The sequence below is a fragment of the Hyla sarda genome, chromosome 7 (genome assembly GCF_029499605.1).
Source record: "Hyla sarda isolate aHylSar1 chromosome 7, aHylSar1.hap1, whole genome shotgun sequence".
Lineage (NCBI taxonomy): Eukaryota > Metazoa > Chordata > Amphibia > Anura > Hylidae > Hyla > Hyla sarda.
Window position 1 is genome coordinate 187,137,713 of NC_079195.1, and position 13,403 is coordinate 187,151,115.

Sequence of the window (13,403 nt, forward strand, 5' to 3'; positions counted from 1 at the left end):
CCCGGAAGTCGCAAGCACCTAGGTTGAGACGCCACCGGCCAGGCCCTTCTCCCGCTGTACTAATGCAGAGGATTTAATCTGGATAACATGCATGGGATCTACAAGGAACACCACAAAAATCATGGTACATGGGACCGCAGCAACACGACGGACATCGTAGACACTATGGCCAGTAATGTACTGAGCATATTCATGGCGTATTAACTCATCCACTGCGGATTTACTTACTTGTGACTTCCATACCTGCAATCAGGAACAACGCAAGGTTCCTAAGTTCCAGAGGATAAAAATTGGTTATGTTTTATTTGTTTTTAGAGCCAACACGGGTATGTGAAAGGAACGGTTATAGAGCACAGCATTTACTCAGTTGGCTAATAACCCTGTAAACCAGGCAATCCTGTACATTAGGTTTAACTCCAGTACCTACATGTTATTGAAAACCAATGCCCTATAGATCAAATTAAGATCAAATAACTATCCTATTGTGTCTATTCACACAGATCAACAGTTTACCATTATTTCCACTGCAACTGCTCTGCATATACCTGCTCTGTTGACAAGCTTTCTACCGTTACAAATTTGCCATTGTCTCAGATCTCAGGTATGCATTAGTAATATTATCACGTATCACTTTTTCTGTAAACCCCTATCAGCACTTACTATTTTTTTATTAATATATCTTACAATATTAGCACAACATACTGGGACGCTTGCATACAGTACAGCTGCAGCTAGGGGAATCCAGATTGTTACCAGATACAAGCGCTTGTGTTTTATATATTTTTAGAGCTTTTCTCTCACACAGTTTGATAAATCTGGGCCATGTGTTTTTCTTAGTATCTTGGATCCGTTGGGTCACACATTGACATTTAGCAATGTAATTAATTTGGAGTTCCAAATATACAAAATGCTAAATGGTAAAATGTCTCCAGCGTAAAAAGTAAAGGACAAATAACCAGGACTGTCTATAGTTAAGCACACTTCCTAGACCACCAAAAATACCCCCTGAATTTCTGATTAGGTCAGGGGTTACCATAAGAGTCCTCATGAAGACAACCCATTTATACAACACAGCTGGCTAACCTGATGACCCTGAAGAAGCTCTGGCTTGTGATATGTGTCGGCCATTTAACTGGCTGTGGGAAATACTAATAAAGACTCCTAGATACTTATTCCTGTGCCGCATTCTTTGGTAACAAGTAATATATTTATGTACAGGTATAACCAAGCACTCCAGGACTGGTCCCACTGCTTTACAGAGCTAAGAGGCAACCAACTCATTGACTACAAGATCCTGGGTCTGACATTTAAGCTGTACAGCTGTGAGGTGAGAGAAAAGTCAGGCATAAACGTGATAGAAACATGAGAGTTATGGCTGTGGGTTCGTCCACATGAAGTAGTTGCAATTGTGGTGACCCAGTACCGGAGATGTTGCCCTGTACCCTTGCTTCCCTGTCAGGCAGCCTCCTTCAGTGTCCCCAGGGCCCCTTGCACCTGTTTCCCCCCTGTACACTGTTCTGCAGTGTATTGTATTGTATTAGAAAATGTGTTGTATCTTTAAGAGTTATGTCATGTGATTGTTACCCAGGAGGTATCAGTGACCAGGTGATCCCAAGAGTAACCTATGGGCTCCCTGCTAGTCTCCCCCATATAAGCCCTGGGTGGAGCTTCTCTCTTGGATCTCTTATCTCTTGCTTCCTGCTGAGGTCCAGTGCAGTCGCCTAGTGTGTGTGTCCATAGTGTTGGAGACCTCAAAGTCCAGTCCTGCAGCCACCATCAATTCAAGTAAGCTAAAATCACAGCTTTATGAGTCAAGTCAGTCCCTGTCATCTGTCAAGTCAGTGTGGTCTGCATGCCCTACTACAAGTCCCAGCAAGCCCTTAAGGTCTCTGCGTCACTGGTCCCTCCTTGGGCCCTGGCTGAACTGTATAGACTGTGCCAACTGTCTACCCTCAGTTACCGTTGTCCTGAACTTGGCGTCAGAGTCTTTATTGCCCCTGTGCCTAGCCCAGGATCCAGCGGTATACCTTCAGGTGGTTATAGGCTAAACCACGCCCTGGCGTCACAAATACAAGGGGTTAATGCCATCTGCCCCTAGGGTAACAACATCTGCCCTCATCACACCCCGCTACCACACAACCGTAACCTTACAAACATAGAAAACAAGTAGACCAGTAGCTTATGACAGATCTCTTCATGGCTCTATTTTTATTCTAAGGCTCACTATCCCATCAGTAACTGATGCAGATTTTAAGTATTTATGTATGAAGCTATTTGGACTTGGTTGTCCTGTATACTAAAGCGACCTTCCAATTTTCCATAACAATTCCACAGTAATTGCTGAATGTAGTGTTAAAATTCGTGGCCCCTTCAGTTTAGTCAACAGTTCATTAGAGAACTGGAGGGTCGCTTCAAGGTCGCTTTAAAGGGAACCAAGCACTAGATTTTGCCATATATACAATGCTTGGCAACATGTTATAAATGATAAAATATTTATCCTCACCCCAGGGAATGCTTTTGCCCCCAGGGATGGGGAGGATATGAAGTTTGTATGTTACTACCGATACCCGTAAGTAGTCCACTGAGCAGGGAGTTACACTTACCTAGTCCCATTGTTCCGGCCCACGTCATCACTCTTCTCCCTAAGCAGACGGAGCAGAGCTGTGAATTGGGTCGTCATTGACGCTGAGGGGACGTCACTATGCGACGGGACTAGGTAAGTATAACTCCCTGCCCAGAGGACTACTCACAGGCGCTGCGGGGGTAACTTGCAAACTACATATCCTCACTATCCCTGGGGCAAAAACATCCCCCATGAATGGTGGGGATAAAGATTTTACCATCTACCATGCATTGCCAAGCGTTATGTATGGTAAAATCTAATACTTGGTTCCCTTTACATCATCACCAATCCAGATTGTTTGTGGTCAGAGGCGTAGCTTGTAGCTTCTGGGCCCCGATGCAAAATCTGAAATAGGGCCCCATATGCCCAATTATAATACCAGTCACTTATGGGGAAGAGGTGCTTTGTGGCCCCCTTAGGTACCAGGGCCCCGGTGCGACTGCCACCTCTGCTACCTCTATAGCTATGCCCGTTTGTGGTATTTAGCTGCATTTGGTTTAATGTAACTGAGCTGCAATACCACACACTGCCTGAGAAAAGGTGTGATGATGTATTTGGATTAAATCGGCTCTCATCAACCAAGCAGAGCCATAGCCCATTTCGGTATCTTTTTATTTAGAAATCCAAAGAAGCATGAGGAGCAGAAAACAAATCTGTCACGTATTAACATACCCCAATTGGTTAAAATATGGCGAGCATAAATATAAGTGTAATGAAGAAGAAAGCACCAGGCACTGTCTACTCGACTGTAGGTTAAATATAAGTATGTCAGCATTTCTGTCTAATATTTGGCACTAGCTTTAATAATGTTATACTTTTTTTCAGGTCCTGTACAATGTTGCACTTGCAAACACAAAATTGGGTAATTGGGCAAAAGCAGAAGAAAGCCTCATCATAGCCATCAGTCAGAAGGCAGAGCCGCGACACGGCACTAAGATAGAGAAGGCAATGCAGGATATCCTGGTGAGACTTGATGTAGAAACTTGTGCAGTTGTGAATTCATGGTGCAGGATTGTACGCGTTTTTTTGTTCTGGGTGGCTGGCTGGCTAACCCTAGATTTCTCCTGCTACTGTTACTATTTTACATGTTACTTCTTTCTATTACTATGTAATATTTTTTTTAAAGGGGGAAATTTTAGGGCAACGAATGTTCATTCCCAATTATTGCCTATTGTAAAAGACCAAGTGCTCAGCTGACTAGCAAACCCTCATCCATCAGCTGATCACATCTTTTAAGGGGCATAAAAATTGATTGGGGGCAGCACATTAACCCATGTAAACAGGGGATGAGACAATAATACAAGTAAGTGGCTGCACAAACAATCAAGTGGATTGTTCACTGAGCCGCTTAGTCCCGGCAATTGCCATGTATAAATTGTCCTTTCAATGAGCACCAATTGATTTATTTAGAGTCTAGTCCAGTGTTTTCCAAACGGTGTGTCTCCAGCTGTTGCAGCCGAAGGCTGGAAGTTGTAGTTTTGCAACATCTGGGGACAGGCCCACATTTATCAAACTCTGTGAGGGTGTATGCACACCATGTTTTCAGGCTGGGGGAGGAGAAAACCGTGCACTCCTATACCCCAGCCAGACCGGCACTGAAATCCTTTGACTTTAATGAGCTGACAGGAGTCATCGTTTGACTCCGGTCGGCTCATTTTTGACCCGTATCCGGTCTTCTGACCGGACCTAAAACCTTGGAATACTACGGTTTTAGGTCCGTTCACAAAACTTGATACGGTGCTGAAATGACCCGACCGGAGTCAAACGGTGACTCCGGTCTGCTCATTAAAGTCAAAGGATTTCAGCGCCGGTCCGGCTGGGGTACGGGAGCGCCCGGTTTTCTCCTCCCCCAGCCAGATCCGGCAGCTGTAGCCTGAAAACGTGGTGTGCATACACCAGAGAGAGAAAGTTTAGTGATTTTCCCACAGCAACCAATCACAGCTCAGCTTTCACTTTACCACAGCTCATTAGCTGAGCTGTGATTGGTATCTTTGGGAAAATCTCTCCACTTTTTCTCTCACTCAGTTTGATAAATCTGGGCCATAATATCTGTTTGGAAAACATTAATCCAGTCAATCGGCACTAAAGTAGTTATCTGCCCGTCTATAGAACCCTTCATCTATTATTACTTTGCTTGTTTTACATTTTTTTATCTACTCATAATCTACTCATTTATGTAGACATTTCAGACTTAATTCGCCTCATAAATTTATATTAGTTTATATGTAGACACATGTGTTCATATGTTTATGTTTGCCTTTCAAAACTTTGCTTTTAAATGGGAACTGTCATTAAAAAAACTTTATATGTCGTGGAAACCTATTAAATGTTTTGATCAGTCAGGGTCTGCGTGTTGAGACCCTGACCAATCCCTAGAGGAGTGTGTGCTAAGTGCATTCTCTGCTGACTCTGTACCACATGACTGGTCTCATAATGGAAGTTTATAGGAGTGTCTTAGTCCAATAGACAGAGAGGAGGGACTGAAGCATCTCTCCCCTCTTGTTTTAGCTTTTCGTCATGTCTGAACCCTCAGACATGTCAAAACTTTTGAGCCCTTGCATGAAGGTGACATGTGTTCCCCCTCTTTCATTTCATGTGTGGTCTCGCGGTAGTGTATTGCATACCGTACCTAGTGTAGTGGTCCCCAAAGTCAGAGTAACTACGCTCAGGTAGGGTCCCCCAGGTGGGACAGCCCCTAGTCGCCTCTTCTCTACTCTAATTCTATACTGTTAATACATGTATATATTTGGTAATAATGTATATTTAATATAATGTATAGTACTTACCTTGTTTAGCGACGCAGGACCTTAGGTCATGTGACCACGTTAATATCCTCTATGGTATGTTGGAGGACCTTTGGAGGTCCTTGGGTCACGTGTTACCCACAATCCTTTGTAATGGTGATTGACACAAGTATGGACCAATTAGCACTAGTCCAGCCCCTGCCCATATAAGGGAGCTGCGTACAATTATCGCTCTCTTGGGTTGCTGCTCTAGCGGATGCCGGACTAGCAGGACGGATCTGCGCCACTTGCAAAGACACGCTAGGCCTGAAAACCTACCGGCCTCAGCGGAACTTAAACCGTGAGTTCTAAGCTACCCCCGCTTAAACCGTGAGTTCTAAGCTAGCGTGACTTCTGGACCACAACTAAATCCCCTAAACCCTAAATCCAGTGGAACAGCGCATATTATCCTAAAGACTCTAAATTGCTAAAGTCCCAACCTTTGTCAATCTCCAAAGAAAGCTTTCATGTATCGCAACTTTTCCGGTTATGAAGCTTGCATAAAATCTTCAGTAAAAGTTACAACTGTTTCAGAAAACTCTTTGGTTGTGAACATTCCCTTATTATCTACCTCCCTATCGCTCTTGGGAAGGGTGGCGGTAGGACAAGCATTACTGAGGAGCCCTCACCCTGGCGTCACGAATAGCAAGGGTTAACAAGCACCCTTTAGTCACCTTACAGCTACACTCCCCATACCCAACTCCCCCAGGCTATCACACATGCTTAGTGAATACGCCTAAATGTAGTTTTTACCTTCCCTGCTCCAATGCAGTATACTTTGCAACAAGCCACAGTGGGCAAGAAAAAATATTCCTCCAGCTCCTCCTTTGGAGGAGCTGGAGGAACATTTTTTCTTGCCCACTGTGTCTCCGGGATATGGCCTGCTCTCTAGTCTCCGTGCTCTCCCATATGAGTTGCCCTACTATGGACTTCTGCAGCAAATGATGAGCTGGATTATGAACTTCATTTTTGTATTTTTTTGCAACAAGCCCCCTTATTCTGATAAGTTTCCATTGCCTGGTATAAATAACAAGTTAGATGTTGTTTTTTTTTATGTGCAATGACATTTCAGCCATGCCAGATAATGATGTGTATGGAAACCACAGTAGGAAGCTACAATGATAAAGCAATATATATTTAGTAATAGTTTCACAAGGCTATGTAAGACCAGAAAGTGTTATTTAAAGGGGTATTCCAGGAAAAAAACATTTTTCTTTTTTAATATCAACTGGCTCCAGGAAGTTAAACAGATTTGTAAAAAACTTCTATTAAAAAATCTTAATCCTTTCAATAATTATCAGCTGCTGAAGTTGAGTTGTTGTTTTCTGTCTGGCAACAGTGCTCTCTGCTGACATCTCTGCTTGTCTCGGGAACTGCACAGAGTAGAATAGGTTTGCTATGGGGATTTGCTTCTAAACTGGGCGGTTCCCGAGACACGTGTCATCAGAGAGCACATAGACAGAAAAGAACAACTCAACTTCAGAAGCTCTGAAAGGATGAAGATTTTTTAATAGAAGTCATTTACAAATCTCAACAATCCAAGTAGAAACACTATCCGGCACTGCTATACAGGGAGTGAACGTAAGTCCGCAATTAAAGTGCAAGTGTGGATATAGTCCTAGGGGTGGTGCTCGATCTAGCAGAGAAAGAAGAATTACAACATGGCAATGTAGAAGAAATGATGGCACTCACCCGATGAATGGACTTGTAAGGATGACTTTTATTACGTGCTTGTCAACCAAAGTGCATGTGCATGGCAGCGTTCAGGCAGGTAAGAGCAGGCAAGGACACCGGGAGAACCAACACGCTGCACGCTGGTGCTCCCGTCGTCCTTGCCCGCTCCGCAGGTTGTAGACCACTGTCCTATACTGTACATTGCACGGATCCCTCAACATACAATGGTTTCAACAAACGATGGTCCGTGTGGAACGGATTACCATCGTATGCTGAGGGACCACTGTATGTGAGTCATACTCGGAATATGTTGAATATGTTTTTGAATATGTTTTTTCTCTGTCTCCATTTCATGAACTTAGGGAGAACATAGATGAAAATAACAGCTTTTATGTTTTCCTACAACTCCCTGGAGTTGAAAATTGTTCAGAATAGCAAAAAATAGAATCTAATACTCAGGGGCAAGTTGAAGAATTTTCCATAGATTGTGAAAGAACATCTATGGCGCTGCAGTGTTGAGCTTTCAGATGGCGGCACCCAATGGATTCCTAGCTGCTGTATAATTCCTATACGTGGGCTGACAGCTATTTTTACCTCCAGCACTTTGAGCCGTCTGTTAATTGTTTCACAGTCCAATGTTCTGAACATAAGAGAGAGAAACTTTCGAGATCCTCCATATCTCTGGGGGATTTATTAAGATTATATGATGAAATGATTAAATAGCATTTGACTATATAGATATATATATATATATATATATATATACACATATATATATATATATATATATATATATATATAGTGTTCTTTATCTTTATATATACAGTGATCCCTCAACATACAATAGTTTCAACATACAATGTTTTTTTCTGGACCATTGTAACTTGAAACCAGACTCAACATACAATGTACAGAAAGTCCAGATCTGTGAAACGTGTCACAGCTGGAGGAACTGACCAATCAGAATGAGGCATTTTACTGGTAAATCACCTGTATTACTGAAGTGTATGCACTGACTGGCTGTCCGGTAGCGCCCCCTACAGTACAGGGAGGAACTACACGTTCTGTACTACTCCTTACCTGTGCCAGGGTTAGCTGCTCCTTTGGACACCAAGTAAGGGTGGCTCCATTTGGGACACTGGGTGTACTGTATAGGACCCTGAAGAAGCTCCTGTCCTCTACATAAACCATTGTTTCCCAACCAGGGTGCCTCCAGCTGTTGCAAAACTACAACTCCCAGCATGCCCGGACTGCCAACGGCTGTCCGGGCATGCTGGAAGTTGTAGTTTTGCAACAGCTGGAGGCACCCTGGTTGGGAAACACTGACATAGACAGTGATTACAGCTCCCAGAAGCTTTTTCTTACTTTTATATATAAGGATTTGCTTTATCTCTATTAGTTATCTACTTATTTTTCTTTAATCCTCACTTTTTCCTATTTTTGGATGACATTTTGGGGGCTTCAGAACCAATTACCAGGTTTCCATAGAGTTATGGTCTCAACATACAATGGTTTCAACGTACAATGGTCGTCCTGGAACCAATTAATATTGTAACTTGAGGGACCACTGTACACACTGTGTCTATGAGAATTATAGCTTGCACTGAACACTACCTTGCTGTAATTACATGTTAACTATTCTCTATCCACATCTTTAGAAACAAAAGGACTTTCCCCCTATTGTGATGCCAAAAGGAAGGTTATTTCAGCCTAGTGAGAGACTTGTGGAGCAACTGGAGAAGAAGGACTACTTGGGTAAAGCAACGGTATGTTCAGAAAGTGGCGCTGTGTCATACAATAGTGTGAATCCTATCATAAGGGGGAGAGAATAGGGCACTGAAGTGAAAAATAGCAATAGGTATTGTTGTGACTTACTAAAAAACAAAATATCTAAGAATACATTTGTCATGCTTCTTTAGGCACTAAAGCCCAATTCAGATCTAAGTACACAAGAAAAAGGGATACGCGCCCCTAGTGTAGTATATCAAAGAATAATAATGAAATGATAAGCGGGTTTACACTCACCATGTGGGGTTGTGCTAAGAGCACAACACCTCGGTAGACATCTGGTTAAATGTGGTGCTTGGATCTGCAGCCGTAGCTTATCCGGAATCAGCAATGCTGGCCAAGTGGAAAAATGCTCAAGATTAAACAAAATTTAAGCTCCTAGGCGCTGATCAAATAAAGTAGGTAGATGCGAAACAACGCGTTTCCGGTTCGTAATGGACCCTTCGTCAGGTAGGCCCGCACCTACCTGACAAAGGGTCCATTACGGACCGGAAATGTGTTGTTTTGTGCTAATAACTCCGTTATTTGGACAATATTTCTGTGTCCGCATCTACCTACTTTATTTGATCAGCGCCTAGGAGCTTAAATTTTGTTTAATTTTGAGCAATTCAGATCTAAGGCTGAGTCTTCAACATTTTTTTCACACGGCATTGGGGTAAGGCTATTATCCCACATGGTTTTGCAGCGTCTGTCCAAGATATACATCAGTCGACCCCCCCCCCCCCCCCCCCGATGTATACCATTTCATGACATCTATCATACGTAGGGTCCCATGTTAAAAACAAAAACATATATCATGCAGTACTGTATCCTGTGAAATCATATAAAGCTGAAGCCTGCACGGTTTAATCAAGTAAACACTGACACTCCTTTGGCCTCTGTTGGATCTATGGAAATGCTGGGAGCTTTATTGTCCTGTGAATAAAGTGTGAAATGATTCTTGATGGTTTTAGGCAGCGGAGAAGTTTAAGGGATTATCCACCATAAGGTGACTTTAGTACCTACGTGCCAGACAGTAATAAACATGCTAAGAAGGATATGTGTCTGCCTTGGAGATAAATGGCTGTGTTGTGAGATTACCATAACACTGTGACTATTATTTTGTGAACTGACTATTTCCTGTTGGAGTTTGTTCCCTTAAACTACAAGTCCCATGTTTAAACTACAAGTCCTTGTTTGTAAGTGTGAGGTCACTATTCTCCCTCCCACACATCAGCCACCCGTCCCATTAAAACACACCTGTGGTCCTTTCTATGCAATAGACCAATGCTTTCTGACCAGGGTGCCTCCAGCTATTGCAAAACTACAATTCTTGCAGAATGATCTCTCTCCCACCCACCTTTCCCTCCACTCATTGAAGCAAAGTCTGTCTTGGGCCACACTGCAACCTGGGAAAACCTGAGATGACTTTCACATCATTTTGTATGCTGTTAAAAATAAACATTGTGGCAAAAATCACAGGAGAGTTGCGAAATCACCATAAAACACAGGTACAGACACTATATCGAGAACTACACTAACTTTACAGCCCCTGTAGCATAGTCAAATAAAATAATCCCGGAATACCCCTTTAATAAATAGAATCAGTTCGAACAATGCTGCATTTTTCTTCTGTTTGCCGTATAGGTGTCTCCCTTCTCTTTCTGCGCATCCTGAGGTCAAACCATGATGATGCTGTATTTTTGTTGGGTTAATAAAAGTGGTATAGGGCTTGACAGAGATTGGAGCTGTGTGTATTTTTTATACATAGTTCCAAATCTTCTGGTGTGTTTTATGTGACCATTAGGTTACATCAATATTCTCCAACCTGTGGTTCAGGATTCACTTATGGCTCCACAAATATTGGCAACTTAAGATTCTATTTTGATCTAATGGCACCAGGGATGTCATAGCAATACTAGAACTTAGTACTTGGTAGGGATCGACCGATCATCGGTTTGGCCGTTAATCACGATTTTGGATGTTATCGGTATCGGCAATTACCTTGCTGATAATGCCCTAACAACCCCCCCCCCCCCCCCCGCACCGGCCAGAGACCGTCACCGCCGTCGCTGCCCCATTGCCTCCCCAATCCCCGGTTTTATCATTTCCTGTTGCCAGGGCCCGGGGTCCGCGCTACTTCTGGCTCCTGCTGCGTCCTGCGTTATGCTGTGCGCTGCGGGGCACAATGACGAGTGACGTCCTCAACACGACATCACCGTCAGTGCGCACAGTGACAGCTCAGGACGTCGCTGGAGCCAGAAGTAGCGCGGACCCCGGGAACAGGTAATTATAAAACCGGGGATGGGGGAGGCAATGGGGCAACAGCGGTCTCTGGCCGGGGCGGTGCGGTGGGGGGGTGCGGTGGTTGGACTAAGGACCAGCAGGAGGAGAGAAGCGGGTGGCAGTGGCGGCGGGGGGGGGGGGGGGGGGGGTCAGGGGGTGTGCTGAAATAGCCGATAACTTATACCGGAATATCGGTATAAGTTATCGGCTATTGGTCCACAAAGTATCGGTAACGGCCCTAAAAAATCAATATCGGTCGATCCCTAGTACTTGGGTCAAAGCCATATTTCAGGCATTTATCACTAAGATAAAATTCATCATTAGGTCATATATTTCATTGGCCTTTTTATTTCATGTTTGCTCCACAACAATATGCAAGGAGCTCAGTAATGACAGAAAAAAGAATGTTATCATTTAACTATTTGACGCCTCCTGAATGACTTGACTTGAGGTGTCTGGTTACAAGAAGACTCCGCTTAGGCTTTATACATTTTGCCTGGCTCTTACTTCATTTATCAGCTTTTCTCCAACCTACACAACGAAAGTAGCTAAACAAAATCCTAGGGAAAATCATCATTACTTTACACTATAGGAAAGATCGTTTTTCACATTTGTTTTAACAAAATCTGAAGTTGTTTCTAACTAATGAAGAATGTTATTGCTTTGCAGGTTGTGGCCTCGGTCATTGATAAAGACAAATTCTCCGGCTTTGCACCTTTGCAACCTCAGGTAAAGTTGAAATAATTTATTTATATTGATATCATACACACAGACCGACAATACATTGTCTGAGACATGCAGATGACATTAGACCATGTTAAATATAACCGGATCACCAAATTATAACCCGGTCTGACCATGGAGAGAGTGAGCTCTTTGTATAAAAAAACATTTATTGTAATCTTCTTGACATCATGGCAGACAGTACATAAAACAAGAAATCTTCATATAAAGGCAGTCCCTAGCATAAGTAAATAATGTAGGAGGGTTATGTAGGCATGTCCATAAATCTTGTCTCACCAGCTGGGATTTCTTCCTTAGTACTTTCTCCAGTGTGGTGGATCCATCTTGAAATGTCCATCAAAATGGCCGCCTCTGTTAGCTTCCTCCAGCTGTCATCCTCCTTGTGCTGGAGGGCTTTACAGGACTTCCTGGAGACCTTCGTCCGTTCCTCCCTTTTTCTCCACCTGGCTTTCCCTGGAGCAACTTATACTCAAATGATGGGTGTGTTTATGATGATTGAAGGTGTGTCCTTTATAAATGTGGGCGTGTTTATCCTAATTGATCATGTGTCTACTATCCATAAATATACAAATATTGTATATTAAAAGTATATATCTCCTTCTAGTGGTTTGGCTGAATATATATTTAACTTGTGGGTGTATACATTATGTCATGGCTATATTGTTATCTGATTGGATGGTACTAGCTCTACAAATATGGTACTTCTCTGAAGTCTCGACATGACTATTCTCCTGCTACATATATACTGAAATAGTATCTAGTGTGTCATGTTGTCTATCTATAGACATGATATCCTTTGAAAACTGATGAGCACGGGGCATGTACTGAATAACCTTGGTTATTATGTGATATTGAAAAATGACACACTTTTTATCATACCATGACCCAATAGTTTCATCATTATATATACATCACAGGGTTTTGGGGGAGTCCAACTATTTCCCTGTGGTCCCTTACACTTGTTACCTGTCTGCTCTCGGCAGACTGATCCTGAGCCTCCGCTACTTGGAAGCTGGGGTACATATCTGCGACAGTGCCTCCACCCAACAGAGCATCCGGGGGATGAATGTGGGCAGGGGCATAGCTAGAAGCCACAGGGCCCCAATGCGAAAAATTGTCCTGGGCCCCCCTACCCCCTGACAACCCGCTTTCCCAATCCCCGACGACCCCCTTACTCGGTCGCACAAAGACATCAGTGACTACAGCCCTGATGGGACACAGTCAGGAGAATACACAGTGATTTAAATGACTTACAGGCAGGGCTGGACTGGGACCAAAAAATAGGCCCAGGCATTTTAAAATAAGCAGCCCATTTTTATGGTGGGGGTCAGACTGCTGGGACCCCCATCTATCACCTCGGTTCAAGTGGCTCCCCAGCTGTTGCAAAGCTACAACTCCCATCATGTCTGAAGAGCATCAGGAATTAAGGAAGTTTCTGTTTTGCAACAGCTGGAGAGCCACAGAATGGGGTACAGTGTCACCCATCATGACTGCGGAACTGACAAGTGACTCCAGCTGATGGGACA

The 13,403-nt window shown here is 43.3% G+C and overlaps 1 protein-coding gene across 1 annotated transcript in view; it reads left to right on the forward strand.

Annotated features, from left to right (window-relative positions):
- NCF2 (neutrophil cytosolic factor 2) overlaps positions 1 to 13,403 on the forward strand; it is a 73,049-nt gene that overhangs the window by 17,359 nt on the left and 42,287 nt on the right. The window contains exons 4-7 of the mRNA XM_056531866.1: positions 1,219 to 1,327; positions 3,449 to 3,586; positions 8,739 to 8,846; positions 11,803 to 11,862. Of these exons, the coding sequence (XP_056387841.1) occupies positions 1,219 to 1,327; positions 3,449 to 3,586; positions 8,739 to 8,846; positions 11,803 to 11,862 (415 nt within the window). The remainder of the gene's footprint in view (positions 1 to 1,218; positions 1,328 to 3,448; positions 3,587 to 8,738; positions 8,847 to 11,802; positions 11,863 to 13,403) is intronic.